Source organism: Stylophora pistillata, chromosome 2, assembly GCF_964205215.1.
Source record: "Stylophora pistillata chromosome 2, jaStyPist1.2, whole genome shotgun sequence".
NCBI classification, from domain to species: domain Eukaryota; kingdom Metazoa; phylum Cnidaria; class Anthozoa; order Scleractinia; family Pocilloporidae; genus Stylophora; species Stylophora pistillata.
Window position 1 is genome coordinate 4,030,657 of NC_142520.1, and position 27,264 is coordinate 4,057,920.

The window sequence follows — 27,264 nt, forward strand, 5'->3', positions numbered from 1 at the left end:
TTACTATATCAAATACGGCACAACTTGTAAAAATACTCAGCGATACTACACAAAAAAACGTCTAATAAGATATATGTATTTCATCATACGGATTTCATCGATGTTTGCAACCTACTAAGATTAATTGTGTGATTGAAATCGCCCGTGAAATTTACACAATTACTGCCTCCTTTCACTGGGTCCTTCATTTGTTTTGAATGGGTAGCCATAAGAATATAAAAGAGTAAATCGAATCCAGCCATCTGAAAAACAGCAAAAAAGAAAAAAAAATCCCATATCTTTAGCAAATTGTAGATCACAGGGAAATCTGCATATCAAGTGTTAGTGGTTTCGGAAAGAAGTCCAGTATTTTTCATGTACATATATTCATATATGTTGTAAGCATGCTCGAATCAAGAATGCAGCTAAATTTAAATCCAAGCGTGTAAATGTATCCCAGATTAGCGAAAACAGAACCACAAAAGAGTAGATTTTTTTCTTGAGTCAGTTTATTGTATTGGTTCAATATACACGATGCTCTCATAATATCTATTGTTAGAACGGAATCAAACCCAACGTTCGTTGAGAATAAATCAATATGCAGAGTTACCTTTCACAAAGCGTTCGAATGGAAACCAATATACTTACTAAACAGCGAGCCACCACGAATCATCAGATTTGCAGGTGTCAATTCTGTTTTTGTGTTGATAACAGTTTCTATGACAATTTCTTTTCAGTTGCAGATTAGCTGTAGCTCGTCATGTTTCCTTTTTTGTCTGTTCACATGAATTATCATACCTTTTTCTAGCCAGGTGTGAAGTTTATTAATCCCGTGCCGCCAGGTTTGGTGCAAGAATCACGCATTTGAAGCCAGCAAACTAAAATGGGGATGAACATTCGCGCAAGTCTCGTATTTATTGTCGCATTTACCGGAGAGTTCTTGGTTTTTCTTCAAACGGGATGAATTTGCATCATTTTCGATGAACCCAGTATGCTATTTATATCAGCTGTCAATAAGTCTTTGGAAATTGGATCTGCTTCAGCAAAGCTGATTTGTTTGCATGTAGTAGCCAGTAGCAACGAGGTCGCTACTGGCTGTGAGACAATAGGCTTGTTGGAGCGTTGCTAGGGCAGGTGATACTTAAGCCAGCCCCATTTCTTTCAGGTGCAAATAAGCTATTATTCACTGCTCCTTTTACATCGTTGGTTTGTGCGAAATATCACTAAAATTTATTACTCTTACTCAGTATAAGGCGGGCATCTTTGTGCAGGAAGCTTGCAGAGCGTAGGAAACATGGCTCTTCGGACAAACTTCTTTTTTCTTCTCGCCTTTGCAAGTAAGTTTTAATTTGAATCTAGCTCATCGACCGAAGCAACATTTAGAACGCAGAGGGCTTACATTTCTTTAAATTTTCATAGGAGTCCCGAAACTGTTGATTCTAGTCTCTGGGAATGAGAATTTTGAATCATATTTCAAGCGTTTTTGTCTGTTCCACTCAACACATCAAAGTACTTGGAGCTTTCAGTAAAGGATGTTAAGTAAAGGATGTCTTTACATGCGGTAAACGAAGCACCGTTCTGTTATTTTACCTCGAATTCTTCTTTTAACGGAGAGCAAATGAAGAATAATTACATTTTCAAACCGTTCGATCAATGAGACAATTTCCTTTGAGATTTATTGTTGATATAGTAGTTCGCATTTTAGAAGTTTAAAATTTGTTGTTTTGCGCGATATCGATGTATACGAGTCAATATAAACAGACAGCAATATTCTCTTTTATCAGCTATTTCCTTCCTATGTTCTAAAACAAAGCAAAGGAAGACATCGGTTATCTTTGTGAGGTTTTACATATCTTTGCGGATCCCATTTGCTATATTTGATGCAATTCGATTCAACAAGTTTTGGTTTAACAAAGTGCAACATCCTTGGTCGAAACTTAGGTGACTAATCTGGTCTATCCTTTTGTTGAGTTGAAACTTTATAGACCGTCATTGCAGTATCACGATATAAATAATATCAACAGTATTCCAAACGTATTTTCAAGATTTTAAAAACTGAAAATCGCAGCTACCTAGATTTGCTGATAAGTATTCTATTTTTGCCAGGAAACATTGTTAGACAAAGGGAATCCATTATCTTCAGTGTCCACCATTTTAATTGCAAGTGACAATAAAATTGAAGTAAATTTCCATTTTTATTTCCCGCTTTACGGACAAAGTCAAACTTCCGTTTCGAAAGTAACCTTACTATCATTTTCGTTTATCAATCGAGTTTTCATAACTTAGGGGAGAACGTTTATCATTTCCCGTTGTTGAAAGAAATATTTATTTTGCTTGATCCTTTTTCTGGAGGCAAATGTTGAATTAAAAATTACCGTTACTATCGCAAACGGGGTCACATAGTGTTTTCTATAATGCAGATCTGTCATATATTTCCATGGTCTTAAATTCTCAGTCTCTATCAAAAGGCAGCCTCAGCTAGAAGTCGTCGATGGGAGCAACGAAAGTCTCAATATTGCTTTCGTTTGCAGATTTTGCAATGTAGAAGCTGTTACTTGGTAAATATTGTTATTCAAGTTTACATATTTTCAAACAAGGATTTGGCGTTTCGAACAAATCTTAAATTCATCAAATGTCTTAAATTCATCAATTTACCACACGTTACATGGCGACATCAACATAAATTGATACGAAATACGAAAAGACAACCGTTTCAGTCTCTCCATGAAATATCTATCATGCAGCCCTTTCAGCGATCTTGAACAAACCTTTGTTAAAAAAAAAAAGCAGTAAAAACCTAGAGAAACATGTTTTGCCTTACCATAACAACTTCGGTTTGTTGCACCAAACACAACTTACCTGATCACTGATTTTAAATTCTTTGCGGTTTATTTCTTTCTGTTCTTTCAGATTTTTTTTTGTCTCAGTTTTACGTTATGGTATTTCTTTATAAAACGTATTTAGGCTATCGCAAACCGGTGGTTCGATCGTTGAGATAATTCGAACTAAAGAGCTCAATGGATAGAGCGCCGGACTGTTGGGCGGGAGGTCGAGGGTTCGAGCCCCGGCCGGACCAACACTCAGGGTCTTAAAATAATTGAGAAGAATTTTCTACCTTTCTATAACATCAAGAAATGGTTAGATATTCTAGTCTTCTCGGATAGGGACGAATAAATAGAGGTACCGTCTTCTGCAGGGTTGGGGTAGGAGACGTAAATTTCCCACACACGAGATTACTGTGTGATGGATGTCCTCCCCTGGGGTGGGATGGGTGGGAGGGTGGACTAGCACGAATGGTTCCTATGTTCCTTTCTAATCCTTCCCCACTGCAAAACGTAATGCAGTGAAAATGGACTAAATTAGTAAATTAGAATTCGAACGAAAGCTGCAAGGAAAGAAACTGGTGGTGGGTGAGTTTTGAATGGACCGGGTATGGAGTCAGTAATTATTTCAGACTGTCGAAGTTTCCTTAATTCAATGACTGCGTTAGCTAGAGTTTTCATTGTGATGTACATTGCGATTGATTTTATACTCCAACAACTATGATTGGGGAAAATTCCCTAGTGTGTCTGCTGCAGCGATGGAGATTCCTGCCCATTGTTATGACAGGTGACCAAATTCATCTACATTTGCGCCTATTCCCACAATTTTTCATGCTGATCACAAGGCTGTGTAGTGATTCGGTCGATTTTCTTTTCAAGATGGCAACCACCTAAACATTGCTGTAATGGGCTGAGAAATTCGCCCTTGATATTGGCACAGTAAATCTTTGGCAGAGCTCACCACCGAAATATAAAATCACCTTGTAAACCGCCGGCCGAGGTGATGTTTGAGTATAAAAGAAGGACACTGACTGTTTTTTTTTTTTTCTCTTCACAGCTGCCAATCTTTTCTCAGCTTTTTCGGCTGATTTCAACAAGGAAACCTGTGGCGGTATGTGCATGAAAGTTCTTCGAAGGTCTGGAAAGGTTCTGTTTCGTCGTTGTCGTAACAACAAGAATTTCACTGATGCCTTCACCATAGAACTGGATGACGCCAAGCAACTGAGGGCGAATGGCAGTGAGATCGGAGGGCGTCGGTCCGCCTTTAAAACTAGAGATTTCATCCACGGTAGTTTAAATAAATCTGCCACATTGCAAAATCTGAAGGCGATGAAGCTCTCCGTCAAGGCAAATCTCGAAGGGCACATGGCATACCTGCACGTGGACCTCTACATTCTTTGCCAAAACGGAACGATCAAATTCGGTGATGATGAAATGGAAATGAGAAATGGGTCACTGAAATTCTACTTGAGGGTACACTCTTATTTTCCCTGAAAATTAAGCTTTTACGTGTAATGTTGTGACATTATAATCCCGTAGGGCTTAGCAGGAGCGTGATCAACTTACGGGATGGTACTGAATGAGACGATTTGAAAGACGTGTCTATTTTAATTTGACTTGACTAGATTTATTTCTTCGGTTTCAAACAATAGTCTGTTTTTCCGAACTATGCCACTTTCAGGGAAAAGGTTGAGTTAAAGTTGCAATGAAGAAATTGATACTAGCGTGGAAAAACGTAAATGATCTGCTAGTCCTTTAAGGTCGGCACACACGAGGGGACTAGTCCCTGCGACAAGTCCATGCGACTAGTCCCAGCGACAAGTCTTTGAAGGGTTTACACGAGGGGACCGTTAGCAGGGACTAGTCCCTTAAGGCGTTCACACGCGGGCACTCAATTGCACAAGAACAAAGGAAAATTAGGAGGCAAAAGATTTTTCTCAGTCTGGGGCGTTACACGAAAACAATGAAAATTTGGTAACTTTTCATTGTAGCACTATTAAACATCAACGCAAATGAACTACAATTATTTAGTCGGATTATTCATGCTTTTACGTGTTCCGTTTTTGTTTTGTTTTTTGTTATTTTTAACAGACACGGAGTCAAATAGGGTAAACATTCCATCAAAACGGCTCCAAGACATCTGTATATGTTTACAAAACTAGAAATAGTTTTTTATTCCTCACTTGTAGAAATCTAGAATTCAGGGAAAATTCATAGAAACTGCAATGTTTACAAATCATATACTGACTCATGATTGGCTTATTTACCGTTTAGTCGCAGGGACTGGTCGCACAAACAGTTCACACGAAGGGACAAACATTAGTTTCATGCGGCAAGTCCCTGCGACTGGTCGCACGAATTCAAACCAGTTTGAATTCGTGCGACCAGTCGCAGGGACCCAATTTTGGTCCTTGCGACCACAGAAATGTGTAGTTCACACGAAGGGACTAGTCGTATGAAACTGGTCGCTGGGACTAGTCGCAGGGACTAGTCCCCACGTGTGTGCCGACCTTTAGCTTTGCAAAGGATATCTTTCGTTAGGCTAATCTAGGCATATATACGTTGCTAAAGACAGATGTGCTCTAATGGATCGAGAAAGTCAATAGTTTGACTTTTAACCTCCGAACGGTGCCAAGCACCTTCGAGAAACATTCTGGGTCCACCTACTATGGATTTGTAAAAAAATTTGAAGCAGACTGACTGAGACGGCGGAGCGAGAAAGTCGCAAAGTGAAGTAAAAAAACAAAACAAAAACAAGACAGAACCAAAAAAAAAAAAAACAACAACAACAAGAACAAACTTTTAAAGGTACAACAGCGCAAAGACAAATAATTTCGGTATTGAATTAAATATTGTTTCATTTTCACTTAATTCACCAAATAAGTTCAAAATTTCATTGTTTTCCTGTAGCTTGAAAACTATACTTCGAGTGAGACGAAGGATATTGAGTTGGGACTCATTGTCAAAGGAAGAAAAAACCGAGGACCACATAAAGACGAGGACATCAACGAGAGTGACATACGCCAAAAACTCATGCCATGCCGGAAAGTGGGTAAATGCGGCAAGCGTTTCCGCTTTGGCAGTGGAGCTAAGGACGATGATGAAATGTCAGCTGCCAGTAAGGTAGGACTCTGAACGAAATCATTAAGCAACAATTCAGCCTTTTGCTTGGTTGAACTGCGCAACAACTCCAAGTGGAAAGATGTTGGGAATTATCAGTCACTGATAAGCAATACCTTCGCGTTTCTGCATTAGATTTGTTGTTGTTGTTTTCATATCTTGCCATGCTTTAGATTAGCACAGTCTGAAAACCTCCTACTGGTGAGCTTATGTACAGAATAAATTCTACTGCTGGAAATTTGCGCATCTTTTCATGATCTACGTCTCATTTAGTTTTTTATTTAGTTCCTTTTCCTTTTTTTCCGTTCTGTTAGTGCAAAATCAATGGTAGGCTTGCCAACTTCAGCAAAAGCGACTATCCCAAACTCATGTCGAATGGTGGCAAGCATAGAATTGTGTTCCGGGTACCCGGCAATGGCACCAAAAGCATCGAAATCGATCCTGGAGTGACATTGGGGGATGAAACTGACAACAATGGCAGCGATGACAGTGATGCAGTAACTGCCGCTCAGCTCAACCTGATGTTGTTTTTCGTGATGCTGGCATCTGTTTTCGCTTTCAAGTGAGAACAGTAGAGTTAGTACGTTATACGCTTTTGAGAAATGATGCCGCTTTTAACCCGATGTAGGGACGCATAGGGACGGGAAGAGTGGTATTCGGCTTCTTTTTGGGAGAGTGCGTGCAAATTACACTGGAGGCATTTCTTAGAACTGGTCGTGAGGCATTTTGGGACTTGACTAACCCTTACCCATTCTTTATGAAACACCTAATTTAACTTTTTAAGCTCCCTCTGCAAAATGTAGCACCTTGTTCTAGACCATAAAATTCGATTTCTGGTCTTACACGCAGAGCAGATTGCTTCAAAACTGATTCCAAAGACACTAAACGGTGGTACATAGAACGTTCTGCATGGCTAATAATGAGGAACGAATGGAGTACCACTCTTTCCCTCTCTCCCTTTCCTCGGATTGTGTTTCTTAAACTCCTTCATTCCAAATTTCAATAAAACCCTGGTCTTAGCTAAAAGGTTTTTTTTCTTTGTTTATCCTCTTCGGCAGCTTTTTTTTTTTTTTTCGATAAGACGTGAGAGCTGTTTAAGAAACAATAACAGCCAGGAAATTTCTCGATTCCAAATCCAGGTTTCTGTAAAATCACTGTAAGAATGAGGTCTGTTAAGATGTCTCTTGCAATAACGAGCTCAGTGTAACTGCAGTATTAGTGATGCGAGATAACTCCTTTCCACAAATCTACAATCAGCTTCAAAATTAGTTGACACATTATGTCTGGAGAGTACCAGTCATGTGTAGAATACATCCAACGCTCCTGTTTCTACTACACCCAAAATCATAGACGGGACTCCCCCTTCCTTATTCAACATCGCCCGTATGTGGCTAAAAATTCATCGAGTCACAATAAAACTCTCTTTTCGTTTTCCAAGAGGGGGAGACAAATAACTTAACTTAACATGGGAAAAAGAGATAAAATTGAAGTAATACGGTGTTAATCGGGTCAATATGTCAACAATTTCGGCGCCAATTATAGATATGTACTTCATTTAAGTATTGATATACTTTCCAAGATACTCAAATTTAGATGCAAACGTAATTTCAGTTATCCGGCATTCAGTTTGTGCAAATTTTAGTTTTGAACCTCTGGTAATTTAGTATTGAGCTTGTAGAATTTGAGTAACATTAATTGCGATGGGTGAAACTCCCGAAAAAGCTGACTTATCTACACCATTGGTACTGGGGCCTTCCGTCCATAAAAGAAAATTTGAAAGAGAAGGAGAAAGGCGGCATAATTCTCTCAAAATCGTTTTCACTGCACGTAATAATGAATCAATATATTCGATTCTAAAATTATCAAAAATAGTTTGATTTATATACGTACACGTAATGGCTTTTAGCGAGGTTATGATGGGAATACAGAAACCATGAAACCACGAAATAACAAACAGTGGTGATGGTTGTAGACTTTGAAACAATTACTCACGACTTGAAAAATTACGAGAAATACGGAATCATCATTGAGATGCTAGCTGGGGGGCCTGAGACCTGTTTCCAGTCTCTCCTCCCTTTCTCGACCCTCTTCGCTGCGCCAGCATGTTAGATAACCTGAGATAATATGTCTTTAAGATTATTTGCACAAGTGAGGTGTCCACGACAAAGCAATGATTGCGTGACAGGTGTAATCTTTGTCTGTCTCGAAGTGTAATACGTTGATAAAAAATATTATTATCATGTGTATGTAACACTCTACAGTCTGACCTGATTATTGAACTTAATAAATCGTTTGCACCAAAGTTCGTTTATATGGTCAATGGCTGTGTGCAAACACTGAGGACCCTAAATCGGCCAAAAACTTAAATTCATTTGAGCTTCTCGAGCCCAGTTTAACCCTGAACTCCCACGAGCGACAAAGACAACATTTCTCCTTACAATATCAATACAATATCAAGCAGACAAATGACGAAAAAAGAAAATATCAATTAAAGGATAATCAGTTGATCTAATACCAAATTCTCCAAAATTACATCATAAGAATTGGATAGAGGACGGTAAGGAGAATTGCTGATGAGATTTTGGGGCGAAATTACTAAGAAGCAGCCTTACAATTTCGATTATCTTTCCTTATTCTTCCCTGGGAATCGGAGTGCAGTAGAACCTGTTAAACGGCACCGTATAAGGCTGTCACCCTGCATTGAGTGGTCGCTTGTCGAAGACCCAAAATGTTTGCGTGGACGTGATTTGTTCAAGTACTAGCCATGTCACGCAACGTTTTTAAACCTTACTCATAAATTCTGGTATTTTCTCGCGATCAGAAATTAATTTTATTTTTCTATTAACATTTTATTTCTCTGGCTAGTCTATCAATGAACCAAAACAGTTCGGGAATTCAATGAAGTAAAATAGGGTAGGGTTAAAGGTATGCTTCAAAGATCGCGGGCAGAATTAACTACTTCCGTAGCTTTTGAATATTTAGCCAAGTCCGCGGCGCACCTACTTTCAGTTGCAAATTAGCGATCATCCGAGAAGTTTTTCGCTTTATTGATTTGATTCGTGGAGGTGCCACGATTATTTTAAACTTTTTATGATATATAAGTAAGGCGTCCTTTTTTGGGAAAGGAACATTTCCTTGAAGCAAGAAAAACTTCAAGAACATGACTTTGCAAGCAAGCTGTATGTTTCTTCTTGCCTTTGCAGGTAAGTTTTGCTTTTCGAAACTAGCCATCGACTGAAGACTTCATCATTGGAGAGGGTTCACCTCGGTTAACACATTCTTGTTCCCTTAAAATCGCTGTTACATTTCTTTGGAAATAAGGGGTCTATTTGATATGGGTGACGTGCATGTGTTTGTTCAATTCAACAAGAAGTTGGTAGCATTGGCTTATTTTGATAAATGCGTGAGACCTAGCACGCAGTAACAAATATATTTTTTTCGTTAAATGGCGGACGAGAGAATATTCACATGTTCTAGAAGTGAAATTAACAATACGGTTTGGAGTGTGATTTATCGTGACGATGAAAACAAGTTATGTTAAAGGGTGTACATAGCAACAATGCGTTCGTGTCCATTTTCAAATTGCTGGAGAGCAATTATTTAACAACTTCTGGTACCAAAGGATAAAATTCTGCCCCCAAATATTGTAGGGGAATCGTTGATTTTGGCCAGGGTTTTTGTTTATTCTTGATTCAAATCCTTGGATATTAGATGTCATACTGTAAGCCTTTGAGGTCATCCCTTTCGTGCAATCATCGTTGCTTTGACCGAGTGTAACTTGGCCTCTCCAGTTGATTGGGTAGAAGCTCTTGAAGCTAGAGGAATTTGTGTCAATATCACAATCGAAATAATTTCAATCAGTTATAAATCCAATAAGAAAAAACTCTTTTACTCACTGGAATTTAAGAATTCGAAATCAAATGAATAAGATTTGCTGCAAGTATTTTAATTTTACCGCAAATAGAAAATGAATTTTTCAGTAGTCAAGAAACATATTTTGCATCACCATGACAACGTCTCTTTGTTTTGCACCTCACATGACTCGCATGATCACTGCATTAAATTTTTGACTGGTTCCGTCATTTCAGTGGTTGTGATATTTAGTTAGTTTTACGTGAACCCTTTATCCCTAAGATGGGATTGTTAATTCTCCCTTCTAGCTGGAGTTGAAACTATGTAAAATTGCAAATCACCGATGCAAGAGGGCCACAATGGAATTAAAATGATTAATCCTTTAGGCGTAAAAATTGATAAAACAATTTCTCCCTTAGTGCCCCCTTTCACCCCCAAGGGTGTTGAGCTCAGTATAAAAATCTTCCCAATCAATTTTCACAGGAAATATGAAAGCATTTTAAAAAACCTTTCCCTACGTTTGGGGAGCCTCTGTAGAGTTTGCATGCAAAATATGGGCATGTAATTTTAAAAAGTCGATTCTGCGATTTCCACATCACACTGCTTTTATAGATTGCAGACAATGTTAAAAACAAAGTGCAAATTTGACATAATGGGCTCAAAACAAAAAATCGCCATGCGAACTGGAACTATACCACGATGTTTTGTCTTGAAATCAACTCGCTGTCAACGGGGTGTTATATCGCACTGTAAGTTTGAATAATTATAAAATTATTGAATTTCATTTTTCCTCAGCTGCCAACATTTTGTTGGCTTTAGCAAATGATTTCAACGGTACAACATGTGGCGGCATGTGTGTTAAAGTTCTTGGCAGGTCTGGAAAGGTTCTGTTTCGTCGTTGTCGAAATAACACGAGTTTCGCCAATGCCTTTACTGTAGAGTTGGATGACATGAAGCAATATGGGGCGAATGGCAAGGAGATCAAAGGCGGTCGGTCCGTTAGCAACTTTAAAACTCAAGATTTCACCGTAGGCACTTTGAACAAATCTGCCGTATTGCAAGGTCTGAAGGCGATGAAACTCTCGCTCACAGCCAACCTTAGGGCTCAAAAGGCGAACCTGTACGTTGACCTGTACGTCATTTGCGAAAACGGAACAATTAAATTCGAAGAGGATGAAATAGCTATGAAAAATGGCTCCTTGAAATTCTTCGTGAAGGTGCACCCTCATCTCTCTTTAATTATGTAAAAACTAAACTTTTAGATTTAATGTTATCTCTATGAATAGAAACAATGATAGTGTAGATTTTAGCGCGAGCGTGAACTGTTAATTTTGAGATGGTGCTGGATGTGATAAATGAAGGATACTCGGCTGGTATAGCCCGAATGCATTAGATTTTCAAATATAAACGGGTACAAAAGTTTTTCAGAGAAATTCTTTTGAAATAGATACGCAAAAAGGGAATTGATTCTTGTGTAGGAAAACGTAAACTATCGGCTAGGCTGTTCCACAGATGATAAACCTCATCCAAAACGTAATCAGTTTTATCAGTCTTCTAGCTTTGAAAGGAATTTCCCTGTTTGTGTTTAGTTACGTTGTATCAGTTTCCCTAGAGAGACAGTTGCCCTTATAGAGAAAACATCAAAACTAGGTTTGAATTTTTCCCTTGGATTTGGTTTCAACATCTTCTAGCAAGAGCATACACCCCACCACAGATATGTTGAAATTTGAATTTCATTCGCTGAAAAGGTGGCGCGAGACAATCACAGAATGAATGAAAGAAAAGTTCAACGTAGTCTCGAGCTGTATGACAGAACCTCGCAGTAATGAAGACTACCTTAAGCAGTATTTAAGGTGAGGCCTGAAAAAAAAATTAGGCCTGTACGGGATTTGAACCCATGACCTCTGCGATACCTGTGCAGTGCTCTACCAATTTAGCGAGCAAGCTAACAGGGAGCTGGTCATTATGCTGGTTCGTATTAAACCCGTGAAATGACGAATCAATGACTAAGAATATATAAAAATCTTATATGTGCGCTGCGGCTTTTGAGAAATGTACGAAAGAGATCCTCGCGGTGGCAGTCTCGAACTACTTCTTACTTCAATTTACTAAAATAATAAGGTTTTCTTTAGCTTGAAAACTATACTTCGAGTGAGGCGAAGGAAATCGAACTGGGACTTGTTGTCAAAGGAAGAAAAGGTCAAAAACCAAGTAAAGACATTGATATCAAAGGCAGTGATGGTAACTCCAAGAAACTTCCTCGAAATATGCCATGCCGGAGAGGGGCTAAATGCGGCAAGCATTTCCGCTTTGGCAGTGGAGCTAAGGACGATGACGAAATGTCAGCTGCCAGTAAGGTATGACTCTAAAGCGAATCTTTATGCAAAATACCACACTTTCTGTAGCCGCTTACCTGCCTAACAACCCGAGTGGGATGAAATTAAAAAACAATAGAAAACATTCCATGAGTCGCTGGTCGGTGATCAGCAGAACGTTTCAGTTTCTCGGGTTGTTTTTGTTGTTTTCTCTTTCTCGTGTTCTAGTTAAGTCAATTTAAAAAACCACCTCCTGGAGAGCGTTCGCACAATATATTCTGCAACTGGAAGGTGTACCTTTTTTTATTATTTTTAACTTACGACAAATTTAATGTCCCTTTTTTACTCTTTTAATTTTTTTTTTCTAGTGCAAAATAAATGGAAAATTTGCCAACTTTAGCAGCAGTGATTACCCAAAGCTCGAGACGACTGGCAACAAGCATAGACTTGTTTTCCGAGTACCCGCCGATCAGTTCAGCAAAACCATTGAAGTTGACCCAGGGGTGACATTGGGGGATACAATTGAGGAAAACGATGAAAACGTAGACAACAAAGGCGACAAAAACGATAACAAAGACAACAAAGACAACAAAGACGACGCGGTTTCTGTTCAGCTGAATCTCCCGCTGCTTTTTGTGGTACTGGCAGCCATATTCACGTTAAACTGAGGACTAAAAGTTTTTTCGTTAGGCTTTTGAGAATTTATACACGCTGCTTTAATCTGATGTGCGGGGAGTTAGGGTTAGGGCACTGCTAATGACACTCGATGCAATGATCGTACATGTATACCTCTTTGCGAAGCATATTCCATTTTTTATAGCCTACCTTGAGCTATATTCAAGCCCAAAAGCGTGGTTATCTGAGAACCATTTTGAAAACCCTGATCATTGCTGCCGCCATTCGAAAAATTTTTGATAACCTTTGAAGTTTCCTGTACAAAATACATCAGCTTGTTTTAAACCAAAATTGTTTGATTTCTAGCAGAATATTTCAAAACCAAACTTAAAGTTGGCATCGGGATACTTTGAATAGTACTACCTGTCCCTCCCTCTTGTCGCAATCTGTTTCTATTTGCCTATATTAAAAAATCCCCATCGCCAGTAATATAATGTTAAAAGATATTTAACAAATCAACAGTGTTTTCGGCATGGTCTGTACTCTTATGGACAAAACTCTTCGTCATCACAGTGGTCAAAATGTCGTAGACTCACGAGGCGCAGCCAGGTGAGTCCGCAAAACCGCAGTGAGCCCCTGTCGATTTGTTTTTACCACAATATCGACACCAAATAAAACGATTCTTTCAGTGCATGGCAAGTTGCGTGACATGTTGACGCGTGCAGCCATTGTCTGTACTCTTATCGACAACCGAAAATTGGCCGATCAGATTGTGAAATTACCGCCAATTGTGTGTCATTTTAAAAGGCAGCGGGAGAAGAAACAAAGATGGTGGGGCTACTGCGCTGCCCAAGTGTTGTTTCCAGTCTTTTCTCGTTTTCTTGGGCCCCCCTTCGCTTCCCGAACATGCTGTTTATTTCCTCTTTAAGATTATTTGCATAAGCATTGTGTTTATGAAAATAACGATGAACCCCTAAAAGTTGCACCTGCATGCTTGCGTAACGTTTTTATTATCTTTTTCAAAGTGCAACAGCTTAATGGAATTGTTATTATATTTGTTTTACCCAATAAAATCACTTGCACCAAATATTATTGTAATTAAATAATTAATGGCTGTTTTCATATACTAAGATTTACATATCCTTGAAAACTCGAGGGCTTTTCCGAAATCTCATTCTTAGAAATAAATCTTGACTTCCTAATTAGAGAATAGTATAAATGTCGTAACATATCACGAACCAAGGACCTTAAGAAATATTAGAACATAGCTAGCAGAACCGCGCAATCAAATTCAATACACGTAAGCGTGCTCAAAATACAGATAGTGCACGCTGACAGCGTCAGCAAATCGCTTCGCCAGAATTTTTTTTTTTTTTTTTACGCGAGCAGCCACTGTTAGCGCGGGAAAAAATAATATTTTTCGCGACAATGATGGATACAAAGAAACTCGGCCTACTAGATCGAAAACGAAGACAATGTTTTCACTTTTTCCTTTGGGTTAGAGTTCTTAAATGACGCAGAAAAAGAGAAAGACAACGGAAAAGGAGACTTGGTATCAGCGCCGTCACGATTCACTTCAACTGATATTGTTGTCCGTTTTTCGCGTCGAATTTGATACAGAATTCCACCGGCTATGTTCTAAAACAATTGGTTCATGCTTTCAGCTGTGCACTATCGAGTTGTGGAACACGTGGGAAGTTTGGAGAGCACTCAAAAAGCTAGAGTTGCCCTCGGCTATTGCCTCGGGCAACTCTTACGCTTCTTTCGTGCTCTTCAAACTTCCCGCGTGCTCCATAACTCGATAGTGTACGCTAAAGCATGAACCAATTCTTAAGAAGAGTGAAAAGCTAACTTGGCTAAAAACTTCTCAGCAACAGCAGTGACCCTCTAGTTCCCATTGCAATCCATCCTGTCACACTGACCGACTACAAACATAATGTTTACACTCTATTATCACTGTTTTACATCGAGCCGCTATCATACGATAGTGAATTGCGTTATAGTTTTGATTAAAAGTTCAGCAACCACTGTGGATGTGCAAGATCATTGATCATCAGTCTGACGGATTTGGTTCAGACTCAACTCTGATTGTATCGTCTCCTCTTATCTCAGTCATAGGTGGATTTTCTGCCCGTAGATAGACTCTGTGAAGTCTTCTTTTGAAACGTTCTCTTATCTAAGTGAAGAATATCAGATAAATTATAACATTTCAAGGGAGCAAGTCCTCCCTCATTCCTAAAGAGCAAATATAAAAAAAATCCGTCTGTATGGACGGCCGGCCAGGCATCCATGACATGTTCATTCATAGCAAGTTCCCGTCTCTGAAATTTAGCCGCGAGGTCTCAAACCTTTCAATATATTGCTTTTCCGTTCAACCCTGAGTTAAAAAACACTTATTTGTAAAAAAAAAGTGAGAGTGTAGCTTTCCAGCGACGAAATTAGCGTTGAAGTTCGCCCTTAAACTCCCAAGATCTGATTGTTAATTCTCCCCTCTAGCTGCTACACGTTTCCTTGTAAATTGGTTAGAACAATTTGGTGTTCAATCAGGGTAACAACTTCTTCCTGATAAGTTTGGGGATTCTCATTACTTATTTGCTGGGTCGTGTATGGATATTATAGAGAGAAGTTACATGTTGATCACTTCTGGGAGCCAAAGAGTTATTGACACTTAATTCCCAAACGCGATGCGAATTATGACTTGGAAAGAACAAAGTGATCTTTCTGACTCTAAGTGAGGCTTTGCGACGTTGGAGAAAATTCTTTAGAACAGTAGATATTATGTATATAAGAACGATCCTTCGCAGTAAAGCACTATTTGAGTGTCAAAATATCCCAAAAGTACTCTTCAATAGAAGACTTTGGTTTAACAATTTTCATAATTTACTCCAAGCCTCGCGTTTTTCTGGTCGTAAATTCTAGTAAACAAGAAAACAAATATGGTGAATCAACCACGCGGGTCTCGTAAACGCGAGAAAATCGTAAGTTTTTCAGATTGTGTATATTCTTTTTAAATGTTGATATGTCTAAAAGCTTAAAAGTATTGTTCAAAAGGGGATTTTAATTTTGAAATGACACAATGCTAGAATTGTCATCACAAACCAACTCAATTTTCTGGTCATGAATTCTAGTAAACGCTTCAAGCATGCTGATTCTATCACGCGGTCTCGTACATGGAAGAATTCCTTTGGAATTTAGCATCTTATCAGCAAACTACAATTCTTTCAATAAAGATTTGGCCGCGAAATATTTTTTTGGTGGTTTTTGCCTTGTCTTATATGCATAGTTCTCGGGTCGACCGCGATAATCTCGTAAACCTGACGCAATAATAATTAAACTTTCCTCAAGCACAAATTGTGTCCACTGTGTTTTAAAAGAATTGGTTCATGCTTCTAGCACATTGAGCAACTCTTACGCCTCTCTCGTGCTCTCCAAACCTCCCAAGTGCATCTATAATTGACGTACAATAAGCGTGAAACTATTATTTTTCAAAGGTTTCCTTTCGCTGACAAATATTTCTTCCTGTTGAAAATATGTATATTATGCATACCTCCCTATTTCTCAAGCAGTGAAAGAAGAAAATCGAGAAGCCCTAGAAAAAGAAAGGTATTATGGAATAAAAAATAGATAAGCTAATGACCAGATAAATGAGAATGAAAAAAAAAAGAGAACTTTTAGATTATGGAAGCGACAAAGAAGCATTAACCTCCTTTTTAACTGTGGTCGAAGGTCTGTGTCGCAACAACTACAGGTACCAGTAAGGTACTTATCTTCAAATCAATCGTTCTTTTCCGGTCGCATGCACAGATTTCTTTGTACATGTAAATTTTCACTTGATCTGTAGTTTTAGAAACAAGCCCCCGTGATAAGATTTTCACTACTTCTCTCTACTAACGTTCTCTTTGGGCTTAAGGGTGCGATTAATTCAAAAAGGGTTCTGACCTTAAAAGCTAATCCGGGTTATACTTGCTTATTGAGAATTACTTTCGAAACTTCGATGATTATCATCTTGTGGTGATGACACCCTTACCTCCCTCTCGAAGATCAAACCTTTGTAAACTTTGCATTTTACCTGAGTAGAGTTGAGGATCACAAAGATGTAGGAAAAAGCAATGTGCATTGGCGACAGGAAACCAATCAGCCAAGTGACTCCTAGCAATGGAGTCAACACCACGCATGATCGGAGACCGACCCTATAAAGATAGAGAAAAATAGAATTTTCCTCGAGAAATCGACCCTCGGACCGTCGGATTTCGCGCGCAGATTTTCTACAACAGAGCTACAAAACTCGAAAGAGAGCCAGAACACTATGTGACAAGTGTTCTGCACTTTGCTGGGAACAGAGGTGGGGTGTGGTACATAGAAATAAAAGAGAGATAATCATCTCACCTGATCTGTTCAGTCTGGTTTTCTTTCACTTGTTGGATTGTGGTAATTTCCTTGATGACTCGCGCAAGGATTACTATGTTAGTCTTTACAAACAAAGACAAGACGAAATGTTGGCTAACTTTACTGACTTGTAGATCTCTAATGGTGCGAAATATGAGAAAGTGAAAAGAGTACAGGAGAAGACAATGCGGGCGGCAGCTAAGAGTAATATTGATCCCGCTAGACAAGGCTTTCAGTAAAAATTTTGCAGCTTGAGAGTAATTGAAATTAACAAGAGAAGATTCTGAAAAAACGGTCACGTAGCCTAAATTCCAAAGCCGTTCGCCTTTACATCCCTTTGTGGATGTGGAGTCCTTTCTGAAAACCTTTTATAATGATTGTAGTGGAATGGATGGGAAAATGGATGTTCCCTGTCTGCCCCGTCATTGTCTTCTATCAAATATATTTATTTTTGGCAGAGGCAAGGTGCTTGCCTTAGACCAAAGGGAAAAATAAAAAATAACTTAACTCAGAATAACTTAAATAGAACATACGATAATAGAATAATTTAAATAGGTCCAAGTTGAGTTGTATTATTAAAACAGGTAATGTCGCCACATACAAGTTCGATTAGCCCAACAAAGGAAACAAATATCCAGATTATTTTGTTTCTTGAAGATATCCAGCAGCTTGGAGTTAAAAAAGGGAAATAAAGGATTAAAAATTAATATATTAGTTAAACGAGGGATAAACTAAAAATTTAAAGTACGATAGGCCAGATTTTCAATCTTTTCAGCGAAAATCAAGATAGACGACGCAGTTTCGATATAAATGCATTGAGAGAACTCATTTTCCTTTCCCTAGGTTTACCTCTTCAGGTGGTCGAAACATTATTCACTTATGTATCTACAGTGATGCTTTCAGAAGATAAAATAGGTAAACTTTCAAACTTACTACTGATCATTGACAAAATTCTCGATTCCGTCTTTTCCTGCAACAATACCTAGAGATGCAGCAACTATTACCGTAGGAAGTCCTGGAACAAAAGCCACAATAACTAAAAGAGAAATTGCTTAAAATGATCATTTACGGGGTTATATCAAAGAGGACAGCGATAACTATCAAAGTACGGGCTATGTTATCTAACAAACGGCTTTGAGGAATAGAAAAAAATCAAGGCGATTATACTTCTCCCCTTGATGTGAAAAAAATATTCAAGGTAGTCTTTATATGCTTGCTTCCCACCCCTGTCTGGCCACAAAACATTAATTTCTGACTGCGTGGCTCTGTTTTCGTTATGAAATCCCGACTGGTGAGTGTCAAAAGCCAATCAGAATTTGAGGATTAACATGTTGTGCATTGCACCAGCAAATCATTTTTTTCTCGTTTATACTTGCTTTATTAAATTCAATTTACTTTAGTACCCTCGTGTATAATGACTTCAGCTTTTATCGCATCTTAACAAGTAGTTTTCCTTACCCCAACAAAGGCCATGATAGAGACGGATTTTATCACTTATGTTGTACACCTTGACAACAAATAAGTAGATATAAATGCCCTCGACCAGCATCCAGCAGAATGCTGCCATCAGGCAATACTGCATGAGAGCTGCTACCGCAACACAGACAGCCTGCAAGAGATTATCATCGGTTGGCTGATGTATTGGGTAACCAAAAAGTTATCGGGAAATGTAAAAGGAAACAGAAACATATATACACAGGTTAAAGAACAATAGACACACACTGAAAAAAAAAAAGAAAAACAACAACAACTACAACACCAACTACAAAAACAAACCTTTATAGGAACCCAGAAAAAAAACAAAAAACAATATAACATAAAAGAATCGAATAAAAATGAAAGTCAACGAGGAGGTTGTAAATTAATTTGTCCCAACCTCTCACCTTGTTTCCTGTGGCATCAACTCCAGCAAGGAAGACAATATGTCCCGCTCCAATGCAAGATGTTAGCCCTACTCGAATATGGGACAATGGTGCATGTCTGTCTCTATAGAGGCCCAAATAAACAAAAATTTGCAAACCAAAATATAATGACCAAAATTCAGCTAAGGAAGTGAAGAAAGAGAAACATTACCGCCCTAACCGTTTTCATTAATCCAATATTCTTCAAATGACTCTCGCTTTAAAACTTTCTCTAATTCTTTCACATGTTGCAGCTGATTTTCTATATGACGTTTGTAAGCTTATTTGTTTTATATTAGGCATTACTTTGCCAGAAAAAAGTCTGAAACCTCCGCCAGTGTAATCCTCGCCCCAGGTTTTCTCAGGTTGTCAACACGTAGCTCATCTCTAAGGCCTATTCTCTAATCTCACCTGGACTATAAGACGATATCGACAAGATCAAAGAGACCACTTCCTTTATGCTATAGAGAGCACTTCCTTCATGCTAACTTGTCGAAGATTTCAACTAATAATGGGACTTACGTGAGCAAAATGTAGCTGATGATTGTTATAGAAACTCCAGTCAGCGATAAAGCCATCCCCACATGTGTAAGAACTGTCAGTATTCCGTCATCTCCCTTAAATTCAATAACATTTATTTAAAAGGCCGAAGATTGCTACGTATTTAATGCTAATACCTAAAGCTTACTTTCTGAACCTCAAGGGCACCTTAAAATAAACTGTTTCAATGATGTTGAAGATGTTGCATGTTCATAGGAATCAGGGCGTCATGTGAACCTCCATTTAGGAGAGAGATATAGTAAATGAAACTGGCCGCCTTTGGGATACGGGATTTGTGCGCACCCAATCCAACAAATTTTAATTTTTTGGTGCAGTCTTTGATTCTGGCAATAGTAATCCCAACCAATTGTTTTGTAATCGCTTCATATAGGCCGAATTTCTGCGTCAAGTGTACAATTAGTTGCCTAAACGAAATAAAAGTACACCTGGTGCTTTATGTTTATAGCGGAAGTCGCTTTCAGGCCAAGGAGGACTAGACTCAATTTCCAGTTTTGCCCTCTGAGGTCTTACTACTTCAGTAACACTATTGTCAAAGTTCTTCTTTAAGCTCACGCACTACAACTGGAGTTTTTTTGGAAATGCTTTGTTGTGTGGGACGCCTGTGATTTAAAGTGTTCATGATACGTGCTGGGCAACTTATACACCAAATAGAACTATGAATTTAGGTGTTGCTTTTGTATTCCTTGCAACGGTTACCTCTTCATCGTTGGTAAAATCCATCAGAACAGCAAAGTGTGTTAAGTGATTACACTTGCATTCCGTTTGGGATTCGCTCAAGATTCTGGTGAAACATCCTTGCGATGACCAACCCTCAGGGCTGTATGAGAAACAAAAGAAACTTCTCAAGTGGTCGACTGTAGTTCCAGGCTATAAAATCTTATTCAGCTTTCTACATGACCTACACAATAGGTGTCAAAGAAATGGAAAGACATCTCGTAGAGTTTTGCAAGAAAAGAGGTTTCGTCGGAACACTTGTGAGGCTTACCCATCTCCAAACATGTCCCAGAATACACACTCTCTTATATCTCCACTTGCCTGAAAGTATTGCAAGAGAACTAGTTAAGAACAGTTTATGGACAATGCTAAGTTTGAAAACTGAACTTTTAGACACAAGCTCAAAAATTACTAGATAAAGAAGTTTTATCGAGAGAGTTGATAAGGGAAATTCGCCTGCACAGAGACATTATAAGGCTGATGTTTCGAGCGTCGGCCCTTCATCAGAGTTCTGACGAACGCTTTACGCTCAACGCATCAGCTTTTAATCGCTCTACATTAGCCAATTCGCATTATCAACTCACTTGATAGACAGTTCATTATCTTACTATACTGCACGCCAACGCAGCACCCCATGTTATAGAAACTTCCCCCCTCAAATATTACAGATACGAGAATACAAAAAAAGGACAAATTTACTGAAATGCCACATTCATTAAAAGTAGACCCTAAGATCACTGATCATCGCGATCGTTATTACCATCGTCATTGTCATTAATTTATACCTTTGATTAATTCGATTCACCCACTTGAACGAATAATCTCGGAAATTCAAGGAAAAAAGCTTTTAATATTGAAGACGAAGACAATTCGGCGTCCTCGAAAAAGCTCCTGATGCGTCCTTACTTAAACATAAGTTGTAAGGTGCGATGGAAAAAACAAAAGACTAAATTAGGTACAAGAGGTGACGAGGATACCTTTTTTATGTTTTTAAAAACCAAGGTAATGTTTTCCTCCAATTCATCAGGCTCAGGGTATATTTCGACGGACATGATTATGGTGTTCAACTTCCTGATAATAATATAATAAAAAGGGCAGTAAAACAAAAAAAGGAAACGGACAAGTTTATAGTCTCCATCAAAATCTCTTGTTCAATTGGATATTTTTACTCACCTCTAGTTCTGGACCTTAGTTTTGGAGGAAGCCTATTAATTTAGAGCCATGAGGTAGGTTTGGATACATCATCTTAGCTATGCACGTTAAGGATGTTTTTCCTTTGTTTTCTTTTAAATGCGGTCTCGCACTGAAATTAGCCAATTTCATCTTCTCGAAACATTGGAGGAAGATGCGAGTGTAATAAAGTACGAGGAAATACTCAAGCTAACGCTAAACATGCAAACCTGGTTTTCTTGGCTCCATTGACGTTGTTGTCCGATATGAAGATCTCGGAGAGATTTTTATACATAACTGCTACAACCACTGACCCTATATGGAGGTAATTCGAACGAAAAGATACATATTTTATTCGCTAGGCGGGAGTTTTTCATTGGAAAAGTCTGTGCCCGAGTCTTGGATACAGCCCAAGTCCCTTCCTGGGAAGAACTTAATGTTAGTATCCGCCCCCATGATAATCGAGGATGTTTTCTTTGCTTCCTGTCATTTTACATTTGGGATAAATTCATCCAAAACGTCTTTGCATCTCATCTTCAAATATATGTCTTTTTTTTTTCGTTGTTTTTGTTTGTTTTTTTGTTTTTAACCACCATCTATTGATTTATCTCTTATGATATTACTAGAAAGCCTGTCTACTAAATATACAATAAATTTTAATATTAGATCAGGGGTTCAGAAATTTCTTCTTGAGATTAAATGTACTTCTTAGAATTTGGATATATCAACAAAGTTGAAATGGTAAGTTGGCCACAGTAATGATTACAAAAGCTGACGTTTCGAGCGTTAGCCCTTCGTCGGAGCGAAGGGCTCCGACGAAGGGCTAACGCTCGAAACGTCAGCTTTTGTAATCATTACGGTGGCCAATTTACCATTTCAACTTTGTTGATATATCCAAATTATTTCTTTCTCCCACCGACGCAGCCCCAAACAGTTTCTTTCGAAACTATCAGCCCTTACTTCTTAGAATACCCACCTTTCTCGTAGACATTTTCTGATGGAATTTCCATGAAGTTTTCATTTCCAAGATCAGCACAACGAAACTGATTGCCACTGTGCTTGAATGTGCGACTGGCAAGATAATCTACGGCTACGAATTAGAAAAAAAGGCCATGTATTTTCAATATTACTCATTTCCACGTGTTTGTAAGGTGGTGTAAAGCTCGATAAAGGAGTTTCAAGCCCTGCAACTCATCAAATAAGTTTATTTGAGCGCGATGGGTCTTGCTTTAGCATTAAGTGATGATTATCAAGAAACACTCCCTGGCAATTGTTATGCCCCAATAATAAAACAACGAGAATGATAAAGAAAACAAAGACACACACACACACGCACACAACAACAACAATGATAATAATAATAATAATAATGATAATAATAATAATACTAATAGAATAATAATGATAAAAATAATAACAATAATAATAACAATATTAACAACTTATGAACAGTTTTATTTTGTAATTAAGACGAACTCTTAGGATTAGTAATTAAGACGAAACTCTCAGGATTTAATTTATCTATTTATATATTTTATGACACTCTTATGAAGTCATTTTTAATCAGGTTTTTTTTTTTTTTTTTTTGTGTTGGTGTGCTGGTTTTTCTTTTTTTCGCGTAAATTATTGCGTAATTGTTGTCATAAGTTTTATTCGATGCTGTGGCTGGTTACGGCTTGCCGCCCAGCCTAAGCTTTTAATCTTTACTCTGGGCATCCAGACGTTTGTACTGCCATTATAATAATGATAATAACAAATAAAAACCAAAGACAAAAAAAGATAGAAGATAAAGAACTCAGCGGCCGCACTCCTTGACCACGCAGGATTATTTATTGTTGCGCTTTTGGTTATTTTACTTGTTTCCATTTCAATCATTCATTCAGAATCCACGACATCTCATCATGATCATTTGCACCTTACAGTTCGCGTTTGTAAATACTTAATTAATCTTCACAAGAATATCTTAAGTTACATGAAAGACCTACCTGAATTATTTCTGAAGAAGGAGAAATTGGTAGTTGTACCGTTCAAATGTGATAGAGCCAGTCTATATAGAAAGTCCTCAAATACCAGTGTGGTGAACATCACATCCCCCCTAATTCGGTTACCTCCCCCAGCGCGAAAGATAGTTTCATTCTCCAGCGCGGATACTGCGTCCTGATTATGAAAATCGGAGGAAAGTAAATGGTAGGATAGCTAGGGAAAGCAAGACTATAATATTATCCTCACCAGTGTAAATAATTTAGCCATTGAACTGTAAAGGTGGAAGCGAACTCTCAATACTCGACGGGGGAAACTTACCGAGAGTGGGAGAGAAGAATTTTGAATGGTCGAAATCTCCAGATACCCTGCATGGCCTGCACACTTGTTGTTTTTGTTACGTTTGAGTTCTCTAATGTCTTGTGGCCTTCGTTATATTGGGTGAGCTTGCCAGCGCATAGCCCCATTACTAAAACAATCCTAAAGAAATGTATCTCTGTTTTGTGTCAAATGTATTGTTTCCCATTGGCTACAACATAATTCCGTTCAGTTTTCACACCTTCAATGCTTCAGAAACGATAGCACTGTTAAAGAACTCTACCTTCAGGGCGTTACGCTTTGTCAGGTTAAGACGTCTGTAAAATCTCAGAATACGACACCTCTTTTCCTAAACGAAACAAATCAATAAATCAATGGATCAGTCAGTCAATCAATAAATCAGTGAAACAGTCAAGTAGGTCAATCGCTGAGTCAATCTACCAGATCTATCTGCCAGTCGGCTATACAGTCGGTTACTGATTTGAAACTGTCGTCGCAATGCAACATAGGCTATCTAGTTTAGACCCGTGCAGTTGTTATATATATATTAGATGTACTTTTATTATTGCTCTAACTAATATACATATATATATATATAGATGTACTATTATTACTGCGCATGCTCTAACTATAAATCTCTTGCCTTTCTCTCTTCTATGCAGTTTGTCTCTCCTGCGAAAATGATAAAAGGAAGGGAAATTATAAGCTGTATAAAATATGGTATTTCACTGATTTGTTTCGTTCTTAACTTTTTTCTCTGCTTAGAAAGTGTATTCATTTCTTTAAGTGAAAGAGTGGGCACCATGCAGTTGACTCAAGTCAAGCAAATTAACTGCGAAATAGGTGCAACCACTAAAGACTAATGTCCGCAAGAAGCTAGAAATGATTTAAAATTTTAAAAGACTTGAGACGGTGTTAAATTAACTCGAGATTTCATTTACCTACCTTGATTTCTACATGTCTGGACTTTAAACCGATGAGTCACATTTCGGTTACACAAGAGGGGTCTAATATGAATGCTCCAAGCCCCAGATGTGGTAAAAGTTTGACGAGTTCGTAACTTTTCAGAACACACTGTTTCGTTGAAATTATTTCGTTTAAAACAGCTATTAAATCCATCACACCAGGAAGAGCAATTAGTACCACCATTAAAGGGGCTACAAGATATCACGGTGGACCGACTAAGCAGGCTATTCTTTTTAAGTTTCTTGCACGCTCTCTTTCTCCATGCCTGGGGCATCTTCGTGTTGATATGTTTCTTTCTACATGCCCGGAGCATTCTCCCGTTGGTATGTTTGCAATCGACGTCTGCAAAATAAGCATATTAAGGAAGTATGTCTCAGAGCAAAGAGAAAAGCAGAGCTCTTTTAGGACAACCAAAATATGAACACGACAGAATTGTTTCTATTGCTTTTAATCAGATAGAAACAAACTTACCTTCTGGTTGTCCACTCTGAATAGCTATAAAAAAAAAGCAAGAAAAAAAAAAAAAAGAAAAATGAAAAGAGAAAAAAAAAAAGATTTCTGTCGAAAAAATCTTCCTGATATACCTCTTCTTTTATCTAAGCCAGATGGCGTGGACGGATGAAGCATGGTTGTCTGCTGATGCCTTTTATGACAAAATGTGCTTCTACTTGGTAACCTCCTTTTTACTTTGTAAGATGTATTTGTGCCCTGAAAACGAAGCTATTAAAAAGAGCCAAAGCCCATGAGCTGCTCCAGCTAGATTCTGTTCACACGCATGTTCAGGCTGCACGAAACTGCTTCTAAAGGGCGCCGGGAGACATTAAAATATTTGGAGACCATTGCTACATGCCAATTTTACAATAAAGTTACCGCCAGGAGATAAGATTATCAGTATATTTTATAAAATATTTCATGGTAAATCAAACAAAAAGTTACGAGTTCCTCATATCAACGTTGGCTTAATCCATTTCTGATAAGACAGCGGCAAGAGAGTGATAATTTCCCTCCAAAATTGACTTTTCGACGTCGAAACAATCTTTCGCCACATATTTCATTCTAGCGACCAGCAAATTTTTCCCTTTGGCGATATCCAAAATCTTTGAGCAAACAGATGAATCCTATTACTAGCCACTCATTCATCTGCATATCAATTTTATCTGGTTTTACGGCTAAAATAAAAAGTGAATAGTTTCATAGGGATACATCTCCCACTCAAGTTAAATGATAATACTTAGAAAATATCTAGCTAAATGTTCGTCTTTCCATGTTATACACCAAACACCGTAAAAGCTGAAAGAACTTTTACCGAAACCTGCCACGGACATTTGGTCGTGATGTTGACATCTTTTGAAAAATTATCATAGTGCTAGCCTAAAGCGCATTTTCTTTATTTGTGATTTGATGAAAATTAGCCAACACAAGAAGTCAAAAAATTTAGGAAGGTTTCTCTGCTTATTGATGATTAATCGACAGCAAGAACTGTATATCTCCCAAACCAAGAACGCATCTGATGATTTAAACAGTTGTGAAACAAAGCCAATTTGAATTCAATAATATACCTAACGTAACGAATGAGACGGGAAATCTAAAATGAAAAATTATTGAGCATGAGGTTTCTGAAATATTTGCCATGTTGTTTATATTTACTCTCAAGTATCCACAGCACTACAGAGATCGGTCTGTTTATTGATGATTGATTGACAACAATAACTGTATATGTCCCAAACCAGGTCGAAAGAACGCATCATTGTCCGTGTGTGTGTGTTTGTGTGTGTGTAGGAGTGTGTGTTTGTGTGTGTGCGTGTGTGTGTGTGCGTGTGTGTGTGTGTGTGTTTTTTTTTTCAAAGTTGTCCACATTGTAATATAGCGTTTTACACCTAAGGAATATGGAGGAAAAAATTAACTTGTACACGAAAATTCTGCATGGAATACGCATATCTAGTTAAACATGTCACCATATTAAGTTTAGGAGCAACTTTTTGTCGATGAGCTAGCTATTAGCTATGCATCTAGAGATGTCAAATTAAAGAAGATATCCAACTCACCTAGAATGACTGTCATCAAATAAACTGCGCCAAATGCTGACGCATAAGAAAACACTTTCATCTTTCCAAGCTTGAGATGCACTGCGGAGACCGAGACGTGAGATAGGAGTTTTACTTTCCTCAATCCACTTTCAACGATGGACGAAGTAGATCCTTTTTTAATGAACGCCAGATATTGCCAGCTGTTTATTTTATTTTGCAGTACAAACCTTATGTCTCAGCTAACAGACAATTGGCTAATCAATGTTCCATCTTGAACAAAGAATGGTTCCTGAAATAATACATTCGGGTGTCTCAAAGAAAAAAAAAAAGCGGAGTATCTTTTTTGCTTACGTTTGGGGTGTTATAGTCCCGGATGGAATCGATTTCCAACTTCTCCTTATAATACCAGATACTAACAGGCATACTGCTTACGGAAGTAAAATTGGAGATTTCTAGGCGTGGGAAATTCTATCAGGGTTCCGGTTTACAACATACTTCAGACATTTTCCATGTGCTCACAACAACAACCTTTATTCGT

At 38.2% G+C, this 27,264-nt stretch overlaps 3 protein-coding genes across 7 annotated transcripts; 2 read left to right on the forward strand and 1 right to left on the reverse strand.

Moving 5' to 3' along the window:
• Positions 1-1,147: 1,147 nt before the first annotated feature.
• LOC148736729 (skeletal aspartic acid-rich protein 1-like) lies at positions 1,148-8,223 on the forward strand. The gene is made up of 4 exons (XM_088747092.1): positions 1,148-1,316; positions 3,859-4,274; positions 5,712-5,924; positions 6,236-8,223. The coding sequence occupies exons 1-4, from the start codon at positions 1,274-1,276 to the stop codon at positions 6,485-6,487; spliced, it is 924 nt and encodes a 307-aa protein (XP_088603218.1). The 5' UTR covers positions 1,148-1,273; the 3' UTR covers positions 6,488-8,223.
• A 703-nt stretch (positions 8,224-8,926) lies between these two features.
• On the forward strand, positions 8,927-13,790 carry LOC148736730 (skeletal aspartic acid-rich protein 2-like). The gene is made up of 4 exons (XM_088747089.1): positions 8,927-9,124; positions 10,569-10,990; positions 11,906-12,130; positions 12,457-13,790. Exons 1-4 carry the CDS (start codon positions 9,082-9,084, stop codon positions 12,754-12,756), a joined length of 990 nt encoding a protein of 329 aa, XP_088603215.1. The 5' UTR covers positions 8,927-9,081; the 3' UTR covers positions 12,757-13,790.
• Positions 13,684-26,932, reverse strand: LOC148736731 (adhesion G protein-coupled receptor L4-like). Of its 5 annotated transcripts, none has more exons than XM_088747070.1 (20): positions 26,745-26,930; positions 25,171-25,194; positions 24,679-25,041; positions 24,377-24,405; positions 24,017-24,082; positions 23,421-23,592; positions 22,412-22,525; positions 21,666-21,750; positions 21,243-21,336; positions 20,537-20,586; positions 20,248-20,368; positions 19,513-19,607; positions 18,973-19,075; positions 18,548-18,698; positions 18,023-18,071; positions 17,691-17,757; positions 17,090-17,172; positions 16,773-16,893; positions 16,251-16,292; positions 13,684-14,879 (listed from the first exon to the last, which is right to left on the reverse strand). In XM_088747070.1, the coding sequence occupies exons 1-20, from the start codon at positions 26,803-26,805 to the stop codon at positions 14,757-14,759; spliced, it is 2,013 nt and encodes a 670-aa protein (XP_088603196.1). In that variant the 5' UTR covers positions 26,806-26,930; the 3' UTR covers positions 13,684-14,756. The 5 variants fall into 5 exon arrangements, with proteins under 5 accessions (XP_088603196.1, XP_088603199.1, XP_088603195.1 ...); XM_088747073.1 differs by having other exon boundaries at positions 18,023-18,104; positions 26,745-26,929; XM_088747069.1 differs by lacking the exon at positions 25,171-25,194 and having other exon boundaries at positions 18,023-18,104.
• Between the last annotated feature and the right edge of the window lie 332 nt (positions 26,933-27,264).

Excerpts from the sequence above, each read along its gene's own strand:
- LOC148736729 (XM_088747092.1), top strand. The coding sequence starts at position 1,274 with ATGGCTCTTCGGACAAACTTCTTTTTTCTTCTCGCCTTTGCAA. Across the intron at positions 4,275-5,711 it reads CACTGAAATTCTACTTGAGG|CTTGAAAACTATACTTCGAG; the intron begins GTACACTCTTAT and ends GTTTTCCTGTAG. Across the intron at positions 5,925-6,235 it reads AAATGTCAGCTGCCAGTAAG|TGCAAAATCAATGGTAGGCT; the intron begins GTAGGACTCTGA and ends CCGTTCTGTTAG.
- LOC148736730 (XM_088747089.1), top strand. The coding sequence starts at position 9,082 with ATGACTTTGCAAGCAAGCTGTATGTTTCTTCTTGCCTTTGCAG. Across the intron at positions 9,125-10,568 it reads GTTTCTTCTTGCCTTTGCAG|CTGCCAACATTTTGTTGGCT; the intron begins GTAAGTTTTGCT and ends ATTTTTCCTCAG. Across the intron at positions 10,991-11,905 it reads CCTTGAAATTCTTCGTGAAG|CTTGAAAACTATACTTCGAG; the intron begins GTGCACCCTCAT and ends GGTTTTCTTTAG.
- LOC148736731 (XM_088747073.1), bottom strand. The coding sequence starts at position 26,805 with ATGAAAGTGTTTTCTTATGCGTCAGCATTTGGCGCAGTTTATTTGATG. Across the intron at positions 19,608-20,247 it reads ATTTTACCAACGATGAAGAG|GGAGATGACGGAATACTGAC; the intron begins GTAACCGTTGCA and ends ATTGAATTTAAG. Across the intron at positions 18,699-18,972 it reads TTGATGCCACAGGAAACAAG|GCTGTCTGTGTTGCGGTAGC; the intron begins GTGAGAGGTTGG and ends AATCTCTTGCAG.